This window comes from Bos indicus x Bos taurus, chromosome 15 (assembly GCF_003369695.1).
Source record: "Bos indicus x Bos taurus breed Angus x Brahman F1 hybrid chromosome 15, Bos_hybrid_MaternalHap_v2.0, whole genome shotgun sequence".
Classification (NCBI taxonomy): Eukaryota; Metazoa; Chordata; class Mammalia; order Artiodactyla; family Bovidae; genus Bos; species Bos indicus x Bos taurus.
The window spans coordinates 68,998,171-69,014,031 of record NC_040090.1 but is presented as its reverse complement, the minus strand read 5'-3'; the positions used below and the strand labels follow the sequence as shown (position 1 = coordinate 69,014,031).

General features: G+C 44.1%; 1 protein-coding gene across 1 annotated transcript in view; it reads right to left on the bottom strand.

Annotated features, from left to right (window-relative positions):
* Positions 1 to 1,432: 1,432 nt before the first annotated feature.
* Positions 1,433 to 15,861, bottom strand: part of ENDOD1 (endonuclease domain containing 1) — a 35,220-nt gene continuing 20,791 nt past the window's right edge. Inside the window, exon 2 of the mRNA XM_027563878.1 lies at positions 1,433 to 5,616. Within this exon, the coding sequence (XP_027419679.1) occupies positions 4,414 to 5,616 (1,203 nt within the window). The 3' untranslated portion in view covers positions 1,433 to 4,413. The remainder of the gene's footprint in view (positions 5,617 to 15,861) is intronic.

Here is a 15,861-nt window from a genome sequence, read left to right as displayed (position 1 = left end):
CAGGGTCTGGGCTCTTACATTAGGCAACACGCCCTCTAGGAGTGACCTTGATCCTCTGCTGAGAGCATCTCCTTATGAACACCAACTGAATGGCACACAATCAACAAAGACAAGTGGTCTCAGTGTTTTCCGTGTTGAAATTTAAGCTTAAAAATAATATTTTATTTAAAATGGATTACCAGTGAGGACCTACTGCATAGCACAGGGAACTCTGCTCAGTGGTACGTGACAACCTGGATGGGAGGGGAGTTTAAGGGAGAATGGATACGTGTACATGTATGGCTGAGTCCCTTTGCTGTCCACCTGAAATTATCACAACATTGTTATATATGTATAATTTACTTACTTAATTGTTTTGGCTGTGCTGGGTCTTCGTTGCTGTGAGGGCTTATCTCTAGTTGCAGCAGCAGGGGCTCCCCTCTAGTTGAGGTGTGCGGGCTTCTCCTGGTGCACAGCACAGGCTCTAGGGCGAGCCTGAGGTTGCAGCACGTGTGCTCAGTAGTTGTGGTTCTGGGCTCTAGAGCGCAGGCTCAGTAGTTGTGGTGCACAGGCTTAGTCGCTCCCTGGCAGGTGGGATCTTCCCAGATCGGGGATCAAATTCATATCTCCTGCATTGGCAGGTGGATTCTTTACCACTGAGCCAGCAGGCAAGCACCCTATCACAACATTGTTAATGAGCTATACTCCAAATCAAAAAAAAAAAGTTTGGAATGTAATTATTAGAAATCAAGCCATGATCTGGGAGAAAATACTTAGAGAGAGAAAGAGTGAGAATTCTGAGAGCCCATTTATGAAGGCCAAGGAGTCTACACTACACGGCTCCTAGTGTAACATTTTGAAACCTCAGTGGGTGACAAGTTTAGGTGAAATGCTGAACAAGACATCAAATCACACATAAGACCCAGCCCACAGTGGGAAGGCAAGAGCTATCCCAAGGTTGAGTGTCCTACCAAAGGCCACAGAAGACCACCTGTGTTGAGAAGACCACCACTCAACCATCCCAGGGTTGAAAGCCCTACTAAAGGCCACAGAAGACCACTTCCCTCCAGAGACTGTGTCATATCTCACACTGTGGCGGGGGGGGGGGGGGGGGGTGTTCCTAAAATAAAAATTTAGAGTGTTCCTATAACTTCCTATGTGATTCAGAATCAGTGAAGCAGTAGGTTCCTGGGTACTTCAAATATTTCATGTCTCAAATAGCTTTTCAGAGAAATAACATGGAAAAAAGGTCCAGGGCCGTTTCACTGATCTAACCTCTCTGTTTTCTCATGTATGATTAAAAAATTAAAAGAAAAAAATCCAGGTGGGAGTGGAAATGGCTTGAGTTAATGTCAATCAAGAAGAAAATGGAAAAAAATAAAATAAAAATCAATGATAACCCCCAACCTCCTTCCAAGATTCTCCCCCTTTATATATTTTCCAGAACAGCTGATGAGTTGTCAACAATTATTTTATTGAGCATTGCAAGGTGCACAGCATTGTACATAGCTTGAAAATGTCAAATTGACTCATCACGCCCTTTATAAAGGCTTCCCCAATGTCCATGTTTTGTGGGTTTTCCTGCTGTGCTCCAGGGATGCTAGTACCATTGCAGGCTTACCACGATGTGGTACATGGATCAGCTCACCGCGTCCTCCCCACTAGATATCTGAACTCCTCGAGGACGGGATGCACGTATTGTCAATCTCTGCAACTTAGATGTTCAAATGGACATTGGATGGATGAATGACCAGTGTTTCACTCTAGCTCCTTCTCCAGATCCCTTCATCTGCATTTAGGGGCAAGTGCTGATGCTGAGTGAGAAGCGAACACTCAAAAGGCACAATGGAACAGAGGAGTGTCCAAAGGAGTGGCTGATCCAGACTAGAAAGTCAGCGCAGCAATGATGAAGAGAAGGCTGACCTCGCCAAGGGCCTGAGAACATAGCAGAGCCACAGAAAAATCTTCCAGCCAGAGATGGGGCTCGTCAATTCAAAATCCCACCCCAAAGGCCAAAGTGGCTCACTGGGGCGGGCCAGCGGTCTGGCCACCTGCTGGGGCTGGTGAGCCACAGGTACAAAGACCCACAGTCCAGAGTGGAGGCTCTCAGCCACCCAACCTTGGGGATTAGTTTTCCCTTTATTATCCCTTTCCAGATTTCAAAAAAGGCCACACCATAATAAATAAATAAGACGCAAAACAACTAGAACTGAAAAGGAAGACATTTTCGAATGGTTCTCGAGAAAAGTTCAGATGCCCTGCTCCTTGCATGGTGCCAAGGGGCTCCAGCTGCCATGGATGGCCCCCGTGGGCCTTTCGGTATGCAGATAGGTACTCTGAGGGGACATTAATTCCACAGGAGGCAACAACCCTACTGGTGCGCATGGACGGCTAGTTGCTTCATCACATGGGCCAAACCCATTTAATTCATCAGAGTCCAGTTTGTTCGATGGATGATGGAGAAAACCCCGCCCTAGACCAGGGAGACACAGATCTGACACCCAAGGTGTGGGATGTCACCTCGGATAGGATCCAAGCAGAAGACCTTGGCTCCTGGTCTACCATCAGTTAGCATCAGGTGCTAGCTTCCTCATCAGAGGCAGCTTTGGTCAGGCTGAGCTTGTCTCTGGTCAGACCATCTCTCTGGTCCCCTCTGAAATTCCCTTTCTTTCATCTGGCAGGATTCTACCTGACCCATCAGTACCAAGGCAAACTCTTCTCCTCCATGGCTCCTCACACTACTGAAATGAAGGAAAGCCTGACTACAGATTTTTACGGTCACCAACAGAAGTGTTGGTAAAATACTGCTTAAGAGTCTTAGATAATCTAGTGTATTACTTCCTATGACAGGTTCACGGTCTGGTGTCCCACTACCCTACCTCATGCAACAAACTGATCAGAATGGCAGCTTGCTGGCTGCCCTGCTACTTCGGGTCCAATTCCATTATTTTTCTGCAAAAAAGTAACTCTCACCACACTCACATTTCTTGGGCATCAACTTGATGCCGACGGTTCGCCCATCCTTCTCCCCTCATTGCCTTTCTGGACCCAGATCTCTGCACTGAACTTTCAGATGCAGGGTGGCCTGCACCCCCAAATCAGTAGTTTACACTGGGTCCTATTCTACCTCACAGGAACTCTCTAGAACACTCAGAAAAATCCAGGTGATTCCCTCTCAGCTCTGGAAGGCAGAACAAAGTTTGGGAGCTTTGGCTTCCTCCTGTTATCGTTTTTCAGTGCAAGAATTAAAATGACAAGAGCTTGATCAAAAAATTGGAGATTAGCTCTCATAAATAACTTGCTTTAATTGGAAAGTTATGTTTTCTAGCATCAAACACACTATAAAAATAATTTCCTGAGATAATGATTCGGAATTAAGATTATGTACATATAAACTTAGATATATGTGTCTATGATTTTTTTTTTTTTTTTGCCAAGATGGGCAGAAGAGTTATAATTTTCTGACTATTTTTTTAATACCTTTATACTAAAACCACCATTTAAGGACAGAGTCAGAGCATTTTACTCTATTGGGTACTTGCTGGAAGTTTAAGAAAGACTGATCTAGTATTTTGCAGGATATGAATTTTCATATTAGCTTAACATGTAGGTCTTTGAGCTCCATTTTCTCAGCCAGAGATTTAATATATGTCAAGTTAATCCAAGCTTGGCTAAGGATATCCTCAGACCTATGGCACCTATTCAGAGCAGAGGTCTGATCTTTGCACCCCCTTTTTAATACCTGGGTAGCATTCAAGGGGCAAACAATCTTAGTCCTTGCATTCAGAATTTGTTATGCCATATTTGCATATAATGCTTACCATTAACTCAAAGGAAAAATGCAGCAAAATTCAACATTGGAGAAACAAAACCACCTTACAGATTCTCGGGAGTCATGGAAAGCTAAGGGATGTAACAGATTCTATATCCTAAGAGAGCTATTTCAACAAGGAAGTGTCTGCACCTCACCAAGTCAGCTGAGCTGGGGAGAAAGAGAAGCAAAATGATAACAAATTGGCCAGGAATACTTATATCAGTTTTGTCTTGAGTCTCAGAGAGTGATAGCAGGAATAAATTCCTTTCTACTTTTCTCAGAGACAGTTTGGTTTAAAGTGGTCCTCTTCCAGATTCTCCTTCTGTAATTTTTACTGATCACAAATGAACACCAGCATCTCTCACAAGGTCTCCTGTATCAGAGTGATTCACTGAAGGGGATTGCTTGGAAGTTCACCTACATCCCAGCAGGCAACCTACACATAATCCCACCCTGAACATGTCTCTTGGGTTAGGCTGGAACAGGCAGACACCCCCACCAAAGGCCAAAATATAATTGAGAGTGAACAGAAACCCATAGTATAGACAAAATATTCCAGCTTTCTCTATTTAAAAAAAAAAATCAAATTCACTGGGACCGGGCACTCATTATTTTTTTTTCTATAACTCCCCAGGATTGTCAAAAGTAATCTTGTAGCCAACCCGCTTGCAGACAGTAAAGATGACCTGAAATAGACCACCCATGGTGCCAAAAGCTGTGTCAAAGAGCAGAGAGAGGATGCCACCAAGGCCCATGGCAATGTCCCTGCAGACGATCGGAACCGCGCCTATGGTGTACACGGGGAACGTGGCCACGTCCACAAGCACCCGGACAGGGACACCCACAACGCGGCAGACCACCTTCAGCAGGCAACAAAGGATCCGGAGCACGGCCCTGGTGATCCTGACCGTGACTTTGAGGACCTTCCAGGGAATGCTGCCCAGCTCCTCCCCGATGGTCAAGAAGTAGGTGATGGTGGCTGACCCCAGGCGATAAAGGCAACTTTCTAGACCGTTAATCACCTGCTTGGTGACATACCAGAGGAAATACACAGTGTACTTCAGGATCCCGAAGGCAAGGTAATAAATTAACTGGCAAAGCTTGATGAACGGGGTAGCGACAAAGCCCAGGAGGCCTCCCAGAAGGCTACTCCCTTCCCCAGATGTCTCCGGAGGTGGCAGGGCAGACCTGGTTCCCCTCGCGCTGGAGAGCATCTCGGAGCCCCCCTCAGAGTCCAGCCTCCGCTCCTCGTCCTGGACTTGGTTAACCACCTCCAGGATTTTTTTCATCTTCTCTGTGTCTTGGTCACTTTCCCCACAGTTGTTCTGGAACAGCTGAAGGTGGAACGGAAGCAGCTTCTCCAGGTCCCTCAGCATCACATCCTCGATGACCTCCTGGTCGCGGGTGTGCTTGACAAAGCCCATGGCCCAGCCTCCCGCAGGGACCGCGCAGCAGGCCGCCAGCCAGACAAACTCTGGGATGCTCACTCTGTCTCTGACCCTGAGGTCTGAGGGCACAGCGCCTGCGATGATGTAGAGCTCGTCCCCACCACCACACTGCGGGGTCAGAGCTCGCTCCATCAGGCTGTTGAGATTCATGTACCACCTTTCCTGGAAGGACGGGGTCATCGGAGCTGCGTTTGTGAGAGTGAAGGTGGCCGAGTGGGGATCACTGCTGAGGGAGAACGGGTAGAGCTGCCCGGTCCGGTAATCAGAATCCAGGAAATCTTCATTCAAGGCTTGGCTGCTTCCCAGCTTGTTCACAGACCTGATGGCCTCGGCCTCATCCGTCACCTCCTCCAGGCTGCTGTTGGGGTCATCAATCTGAAAACAGAGAGCGAGGTTGAGATGCGTCCCTGTTGACAGCAGACTGGGGATCCTCAGACCATTCTGCCCAGACTCTAGTGAAGTCCCTACTATACAGACACTTCCAACACTTTGGTCTGAAAGTACACACACACTTCGTCCTAATACCCCACAACCCTAGTGTCTGAAAGCATCTTTCAAGTCAGCTATATCCTCTTCCACTCTCTGTGTCTATTCCACTTTTGACCTACAGTAATGACCTATCACACACTCACACAAATACACCATCAGAACACCGGTTTTCAATCTGCTGTGGTTTTATAAACGTCATACCCTTTTCCGGGAATGTTTTTCCATGAGATTCAAACTGACTGTAAAAACGAAAGCAAGAGGAAAAGTAAATCTCAGCAGGCCTGTAAAAATCAGAACTGGAATTCAGATAATCAGCCACCAATGTGAGCTGCAATTTAAAGAACATAGTCTTAAGTGAATTTTGCATATTTTGGGATATACAAAGAGCAATCAACTCTAGAGAATTTAAATCAAATAGAGGGACATGTATAGATTATTGTCAGTTATATTAGATACTTCCCAGGCCAAGATAAAATTTGACCAGCTGCTCTTCAAACTTCATCTCCTCATAATATTTGCTATTATTAACAATGCATTTTCTGTCTAGGCCTATTGAGCTATGTGCTAAATATCAATAATTATATATATATATATACATATATATATATACACACACACACACACACATATATATACACACATCCCTTTAGTTCTGCTCTTATTCATTTCAAATTCAGCAGTATAATATATACTTCACCTTGCCAATCTGAAAAGATGAAAGGAAAGAGCTCAGGACTGACCCAAAACTCTGTTTTTAGCTCCCAAATTAGACTATAAATTTCTTGACACCATGGATCTTGTACATAGGACCCAGTCAAGGACTGACACATACTAGAATCTCACCTTGTTGTTTTTTAGTCACTAAATCATGTCGAACTCTTTGTGACCTACGGACTGTAGCCTGCCCAGCTCCTCTGTCCATGGGATTTTCCAGGCAAGAATATTGGAATAAGTTTCCATTTCCTTTTCCAGGGAATCTTCCCAACCCAGGAATCGAACCATGTGTCCTGCACTGGCGGGTGGATTCGTTACTACTTGAGAATCTCAAGGCACTCTTGTTAATCTGAGATCAGTATTAATTGATCACTGCAGTATTTATAATAGCAGGAAGCTGAACCAACCTACATTTTCAAAAACTAGGAACAGTTAAATGGTGTTATATCCATCCAGGAAATATCTCAAAGCCATTAAAAAGCACTTGTAATGATAGGGAAATATGTGCTATAATTTTGAAAGGAAAAGGCAGATTATACAATTAAATGGCAGATTATTAAATTAAATGGATTATAAAATTAAATTAAATTAAATTAAATAGGCTTAAATTAATTTAAGCCTATAAATGAGCAAGAAAAAAGTCTGAAACACATGAAAATGTCCATTATGGCTGATCGACTCCCAAGGATACAAGTGATACATTTTTTCCCTTGTTTTCTTGTTTCTCTTGGTGCACTTCTTATCTACATCAACCCGCAAATGATTTATATGTTACTTGCAAAAGGAAAAAAATAAATGACTTAAAAGAAGTAAATTCTGACTAATTGATTCCCTAGAGTTGGTGCCACTTGCTAAACCCAAGAGGGCCAAGGCCATGTGGATTGCTGTACCTCACGTGGGGAGGGCAACCCACTCTGCATTTCTCCAGCTCTGCAACAGCAAATGTAGGCATGCTCATGCATGCATGTGTAGCTTTAGTGAGGGCAACAGATGAGCAAGGTGGTGTGAAAGCAGGAATAGTTACGAAAGCTAATGGAGTATTCCATAGCCTCACCCTTCAAGGTCGTTCCGTCCCTGCCCTCAGACTTCGAATTAGAAATGATCCTGGGTGGTCCCCACTCCCACCGCACCCCTAGAGGACAGAGATAAGAAGCTCATCCATTTTGTAAAGCTGCCCTTGCTCTCCTATGGCCAGAAGAAACAACCCATGGAAATATCTGCCTCATTCCTGAATCATGAGATCAAGGTACAGCAGAGCCAAGATTGTAGAGGCTTAGGTGGAATTTTAGGGTGCCTGTTTATTCTCCCTGCTTACTAGGGTACTGTGTCTGCATTTAGCCTGGTGTAGCTTCTTTATCCCATCTAGAGGAAGCCTGGAGCTGGTTTTTTTTTTTTTTACTGGTAGCGATGACAGAGCATAGGGCAACACACTGGTTCATCTTCTGTCCAAAAGCCACCCAGCAATGAAATAATGCCTTCAAGGACAGAAGGCAGGCTGGAACACAAACAGAGAAGAGAGATTCTTAGATAAAGAAGGGGAAGGAACCAAAAAGGACAGGCAGGGAAAGAAAAGGGGAGGGATAAAAGAGAGGGGGGAGAAAAGAAGAGAGTGAGATTGGGTGTGTGTGTGTGCCTGTGTGTAAGAGACAGCCTACAACATCCTGCTTTTAGACAGAAACCAGGATTGTGGGTTGATTTACTCCCAAACTTCAGAGCGTGGTCTCCCGTGGCTAAGGTCAGAGGAGACTAAGCCGGGTGTTTCCACATCCTCTCAGGCCACTTGAGTTCAATGGGCTCCATATATCTGCCATAACGGAATCTCTTCTGCCCGCAGCTCACAGGTACATGGGAACGGGCCAGGATGACCCAAGGTGACTTCAGAGGTTGGGACCTAATTCCGCAGCGGGCCCTGTACACCTCCCTGCTCTGAGCCTCTGCGGGCAAAGCAGAAACTAAACGATGTGGTCAGGATGCACAGGCACGAGAGAGCACGTCTTCCTTTCCCTTTTCCTGGCCTTCTTCAGAACCCCACATCCATGGTCACTGTATTGTTATGAACCCCAAATTGGCCCTATGGTTTGATGACAAGGTAGAATATAGTGCTGGAAATGAAGATAGAATGTCTGCATCCAGTACCTATATAGCAATATAACAGGAGGTCAAGGACTAATTTTTCTCAACTACCAATTAAATGATTTCAATATAATGTTACAAAAGGTGTTTTTTTTTCTACCTGATTTTACAGGTGGGGAAACTAAAACACAGAAAGGTCAATTTTTCCAAAGTCATCCAATAGTTAGCAGGACAAAATTTGAACTGAGGTCAGTCATTTTATTCCTAAGGCACACATTCTTTATGACTAAGCCATGCTTTCTGCATATTAACGGACACTGCTGTACCAGTCTTCTATGCCAGAGAGTAGAAAACCAAACAGAAAAAGAAATCACAGTCTCCTTTTCTCTCTATGACATGGAATAAATGAAATTCCTTAAATGTAAAGGGAGAGAAGCCGATGTCTGAGCGCCCTGGGGTTGCAGTCCCCAGAAAGAAGGGAGAGTGGGAAGGGGAAGGTAAATGGGCACACGTGCAGACCGGCCCTCAGGCTTGCTTTCTGCCTTTGCCCAGAGCACATGGAAGCTCAGCCGCCAGCTTCACAAGCCAAGGTAGGTGGCAGCTCAGGCAGGAGCAGCCAGCCAGAGTAGTTTCCAGCTTGCACGCTTGCACTCAGTGGCTCAGTCATGTCCTGACTCTTGCGACTCCATACACTGTAGCCCGCCAGGCTCCTCTGTCCCCGGGATTCTCCAGGCCAGAATACTGGAGTGGGTTGCCATTTCCTTCTCCAGGGGATCTTCCCGACCCAGGGATCGAACCCACATCTCTTGCATTGCAGTCAGACTCTTTACTGACTGAGCTATGAGGGAAGCATACTACTACCCTTAGAAAATGGGCAGCTGGCTGGTCTCCCAGAGACGTTGGTTCTATTAGCACCTTACATGGCTACTTGCTTTCTTTCTCTACACCAGCAGCTGTAACAGAGAACAGTAAGCACAGTGAAACGTCACGGAGAAAAACTGTCAGGCATTCTAGGACTGTCTTGCCTGGTCACAGTTCAATACAGTGATGTATATACTGTACATAAATCACTGTGGATGCTGCCAGTCAAAATTAAAACAGAAAATAAATAATAGATTTCTCAGGGCTTATCTAACACATTCTTATGAGGGAAGTTGCTCAGTCGTGTCCGTCTCTGTGAGACCCCATGGACTGTAGCCTACCAGGCTCCTGTGTCCATGGAATTTTCCAGGCAAGAATACTGGAGTGGGTTGCCATTTCCTTCTCCAGGCGATCTTCCTGACCCAGGGATCGAACCCAGGTGTCCCACATTGCAGGGTGACACTTTACCGTCTGAGCCACCAGGGAACACAGTCTTAAATCTCTGACCAAAATGCCAAGGAACATTTTATGAGACCATATACTGATCTTCAGTGAACTCTCTATTCTCTCGTCTGAGGATCCAATCACATCAAAGCCTCTCTTTCTATCCTTTTTTGTGACTTACGTTCTTTTTCATAGTGTTGTCCGTTAGTCGTTCTGTCAGGTCGGACTCTGAGACCCCATGTACTGTAGCCCTCCAGGCTCCTCCATCTATGGACGCCTCCAGGCAAAAAGACTGGAGTGGGTAGCTGTTCCCTTCTCCAGAGGATCTTTCCAACCCAGGGACTGAAGCTGGGTCTCTTGCATTGCAGGCAGATTTTTTACCATATGAGCCATTTATATCTTATTATCTCTCTATATTGCATTCCAGGTGAGTCCCTAGATCTATCTTCCAAGTCACTAAGTCTCTCCTTAGCTATGTTTAGTTTAATACCTATTTTGTTGAGATATTTTTCTTTTTTTCTTTTTGTTTCTCATTTCAATGACCTTCTTTCTTTCCTAGCATTTCTATTTGGTTCTATTGAAAATTCTGTTGTTGGTTTTTTTCTCTTGAGAAATTCTTTTTTTTTTTAATCTTTCTTAGACATTCTTAAATTCCCTTTAAGATCTGTCTATTTTATTTGGCTTTTCAGTTTATTTTGTTGCTCCTATTGCTTGACTTTAGGGTGGTGTATATACTTAAGTGCTCTGTAATTTTTGCCCATGAGCTTGTCTTCATAAAAGGTCCATGATGGTCTGTTGAAAAAAAAAAAAAGACAAAAACGGAAACAAAACCAAATCTAATAGGACTGCATTTGCAGTTGCCTCTGCTGGAGCTCTAAAGAGTTCAATGATTCTGGACTAGCTTCTGAGTTTTTCATAGGTTAGGGTTTCCACATGGAGAAAGCAGTGCACATCTGGACCCATACAAAGGAAAAATGACAGCTTCAGGCTTACTTCTGGAGGTTGACTGTTTCCACTAATGACATGGTGTAGGCAGCTACTTCCTATAAAAACTTGCAAGTAGCTTTCCTGCCCGGTTCACCAAAGCTGCAACAGTCTGCCAGCCCCCAGCTTTACCTGGAGAGCTCAGCTCCAGACCCACGTCATGAATAGGTTATGTAACCTTGACGTCTGTCCACAGGCAGTATAGAGCCCTAGCCCCTAGCATCTACGTGTCCTCCCACACACAGCTTTGGCTATTGATTTCTTATATATTTCTGGCACCTGAAAATTTCTTCGTACTTTTTTGCTGAAATATGAATTTAATTTAAATATATAGATAATTTTAAATTTCAGTATTTCTATGTGATTGCAGTGGAAGGAGAGGAACTGCACACCTGCCCAGGAACTTTGTCTAAGGTTATAAAGTTTCTGCTAAAGCATGCCTTGTTTACTTTTATAACTCACTATAGATTTATCATCCCCAAATTTACTTACTTTGCTTAAATCTCCTTCTTTTATATTTAGGCCACCTCCTGTGTGGTGTAAGTAGAACAGTACCTTCCAAGACCTTTCTCTGATGTGTCAAGAACTTTACAGGCTGAACTCTCTCACTAAGAATAAGACAGAAGGACTCCCAGCCCTTTGCCAAAACATACCAGCCAGCTTACAAACAACCTGTTTGGTTTTTGTTTATTTTTTACTAATTCCTTTGCTTTATCTATTAGCTATAATTCTCTCATCTCTTCATATAGGTATTTCTGTCTTATTCAAATTCATTTTCATTGATTTTGTATTTGCAATTTGGAGTCATTAAAAATGGATATTCCATTATGAAATCACTCTACCATCTCATCATAAAACATATTAAATCCCAGGGCCTTAGAACAGTCTGCTAACTGATCTCCACTGGGAGAAACGTCCATCACGATTTCTACTTCCTGTCTTAAAGCCGCTTTTTTAACTTATGACAAAACTTTGTTTTGATCTCAAGATGACTGTGGTTCTAATGTCATTTGTTCAAGAATCATCTGAAAATCTAAATAAAATCAGTTATAACAGCTTCCCCCATCATCATGCTTATGAAACTCCATGAAACAACCACTATGTCTTAGTAGGTTCTCACTTTCTGAAGGAACAGCCAAGTGTGAGTGTAACTAAAATCTCTGACTCGTGTATGGAAAACTGTACTGAAAACAATAAGAATATTTGATTTAAAAGTCGAATGCATTCTTTGAGACACTGTCACATAAAGGGCAGGTGCTTTTTGTTTTTTCCAGGCTCTCTGCAGACACAGTTTAATGAGCTGGTTACTGCAATTACACTAAATTACCAACAACACTGCTCCCTAAAGACAAAAATACACCTATGATGTAAGAAGTAATTTCAGATTACAGTTTTGGGGCTGCTCTTGCCCTTTTGCAAGTACCACTTATCTTTCTCTTTGGTTTCTCAGCAGACTCCCTGGATAAAGGGACAGGTACAAAGCTCTCTGTGTAATCTACCTCCCTATTGACCTCGTCCTCCTGGGCTGCCAGTGTTATTTGATACAGCTCCTGTATTTAACGGAATTTTTTTTTCCCTAATCGCAACAAGTTTTAGAAGAATGAGCACTCCGCATCCACCAGCATCCTGCCCCATAAACAACTTTATAATAAATTCCTTTTCAAATTTAATGCCAAGAAAAAAACTTGTTTCTCTCAGTGAGTTGGTCTGTTTACTTTAGCAGACAGCCAAAGCTACTTAAACCCATGGGATTGTTTTCCCCCCCCTTTGGAATTAAATAAAAGGAGCCTTTCAATTTTCCTGCTAATATGCATGGAAGAAAAATAGATTAGGAGAAAACTAAGAAGGAGAACTGGAGGGGAAATAGGCGCCCATTCAACAATATGTATTGAGGCTATTTATGTGTGAGTGCTACTGTAGGATAAAGCAGGAGGAATGGTAATAATAACAATCAGCAACACTTAGTGAGTAATACATGGCAGGCACTATTCTAAGAATTTCACAGTACTAAATCAGTAAGTAGCTGCACCAAGTACTCACTCATCTAAACCCACAAAAACTAGGTACTATTATTATCATTTTTTGACAAGTGGAGAAACTGAGGCACATGAAGATTAAGTAGCATACTCAAGGTCACATAGTTGGTGAGTGGTGATGTCACAGCTGCTGCTCTGAATCCCTGCTTCACATACCTCCAAATGGCATGAAGAAACTCACCATCTACTTAGGGAAGCAAGACACAGACACATACAAAACTAAATAGGAAACCAAGGAAAAACCAGATAAAGTTAACTGCCAAATAAATGTTATAAAGAAAAAAAGCAATCAGATTCCAGAGGAAGGAAGGACACCATAAACAGTCAGAGAAGATAAGATATCTTTAGCTTTTGGAGAAAACAAAAGTTGAGGCAGGGTTAGAAGGATAGGCAAGGTTTTGATAAACTTAGAGAAACAGAAAGGTCAGTATGGCTTAAGGAGACATCTGCACAAAGGCTTGAGAGATGGGGAGTCTGTGAAAATGGGACCTGAGAAAGGAAAAGCTTTAGCTGGGAGGGATAGCAGGGGACCAGATTATAAATGATCTGATACACAGATAACTCGTCATAGAATAATCACAACTAAAGCTCACTGAGTGTTCTCTAGGTAGTGGGCACCATGTAAGTGTGTTACAGGACATACCTTCTTTAATCCTAACAGGATCCCTACTACCTCCTCTGTAGAAAGTGTAATGTAGGCTCAATCACTGAGTAGCATGTGGATATCACGCTGTTGGTGAGGGAGGCCGAGTTTGCAAACCCACGTGGTCTGACTTCAGCAACCATAAAGCTCTCCAGCTCCACTCTGCTCTCTGGGTCCTTTCAATGCTGCGTTTCTGAGTCTGGACTTGATCTGTACATTCCCTAAGGCCAGAGCATCATTCAGTCAGTTCAGTCGCTCAGTCATGTCTGACTCTTTGCGACCCCATGAATCGCAGCACACCAAGCCTCCCTGTCCATCACCAACTCCCAGAGTCCACTCAAACTCATGTCCATCGAGTTGGTGATGCCATCAAGCCATCTCATCCTCTGTAGGCCCCTTCTCCTCCTGCCCCCAATTTCTCCCAGCATCAGGGTCTTTTCCAACGAGTCAACTCTTCGAATGAGGTGGCCAAAGTATTGGAGTTTCAGCTTCAGCATCAGTCCTTCCAAAGAACACCCAGGACTGATCTCCTTTAAGATGGACTGGTTGGATCTCCTTGCAATCCAAGTGACTCTCAAGAGTCTTCTCCAACACCACAGTTCAAAAGCATCAATTCCTCTGTGCTCAGCTTTCTTTATAGTCCAACTCTCACATCCATATATGACCACTGGAAAAACCATAGCTTTGACTAGCCGGACCTTTGTTGGCAAAGTAATGTCTCTGCTTTTGAATATGCTATCTAGGTTGGACATAACTTTCCTTCCAAGGAGTAAGCGTCTTTTAATTTCATGGCTGCAGTCACCATCTGCAGTGATTTTGGACCACCAAAAAATAAAGTCTGACAATGTTTCCACTGTTTCCCCATCTATTTCCCATGAAGTGATGGGACCAGATGCCATGATCTTCATTTTCTGAATATTGAGCTTTAAGCCAACTTTTTCACTCTCCACTTTCACTTTCATCAAGAGGCTTTTTAGTTCCTCTTCACTTTCTGCCATAAGGGTGGTGTCACCTGCATATCTGAGGTTATTAATATTTCTCCCGGCAATCTTGATTCCAGCTTGTGCTTCTTCCAGCCCAGCGTTTCTCATGATGTACTCTGCATAGAAGTTAAATAAGCAGGGTGACAATATACAGCCTTGACGTACTCCTTTTCCTATTTGGAACCAGTCTGTTGTTCCATGTCCAGTTCTAACTGTTGCTTCCTTAGGAATGTGTAATTCCAGGAAATGTACACCTACCCACACTGGGCAGGAAAGACCGTGAGGTAGCTGAGGGAATGGAAAGGAAAGGACATGTGCGTAACTACGGAAAGAAGGTGCCCCAAGATGTGGAGGTGGACCCGGAAGGGTCCCCAGAAGGTGAAAGATGATGTCCAACTCTGGAGCCCAGGTCACCCAAAAACAAAGGGCAATGGAGGGAAAGTGAACAGGCCGACCTCTAAAAGGGACCAAGCTGACAGGCAGAAACATTTTATAGCAGCTGGAGATACAGGACTGGAGCTTGGGCATGAAAGCAAGGTTGGCCACAGAGAGATAAAGGCTCATCCTGGTGCACACGCATCCTAGGGTCGGGGCACTGGGGCATGACTCATGTAAGATTCGCAGGACAGTGCCTGTAACTCTGTGGTTTCTTGTGGACAGCGAGAAGTGAACCAATGGATGCTTCTATTTTAATAGCTATGCATTCATGTTTAATTTCTCCTGGGAAGATATAACCAATAATTACTACACACAATTTCAAGGATATGATTATTTAGGATAAGACTAAATTTGTTTTCCAATGACTTGATTAAAAGTCAATGTAAAGACCAAATCTCAAGAAAATAGCAGTACAAGCGGGACTCTGGTGAAGCAGGGGTGCAAATGACTATTATTTAGAAAACACTGCAGTGCAGCAACGCATTCAGTTCAGTTCAGTCACTCAGCCGTGTCTGACTCTTTGCAACCCCATGAATCGCAGCAAGCCAGGCCTCTCTGTCCATCACCAACTCCCAGAGTCCACCCAAACCTATGTCCACTGAGTCGGTGATGCCATCCAACCATCTCATCCTCTGTCGTCCCCTTCTCCTCCTGCCCTCAATCCCTCCCAGCATCAGGGTCTTTTCAAACGAGTCATCAACCCATTGACTCTCCACAGAACCCCACCAGGTAACTAGTATCATCATGTCCACTTTACACACAGAAAAACTAAAACTTGGGTAAGGGGCAGGTATGAGGCCACTCAATTTGTCAGTGGCATGGCCAAGGCCGTGCCCGGCGTTCTCAGATTCAAAAGGTCCTAGCCCCACCACAGCAGCAGCCCAGCCTCTAGGTGAGGGCAGTGAGGAAGGAGGCACTAGAGGATGGAGTGGAGGGTGGGCAGGAGGGGCAACTG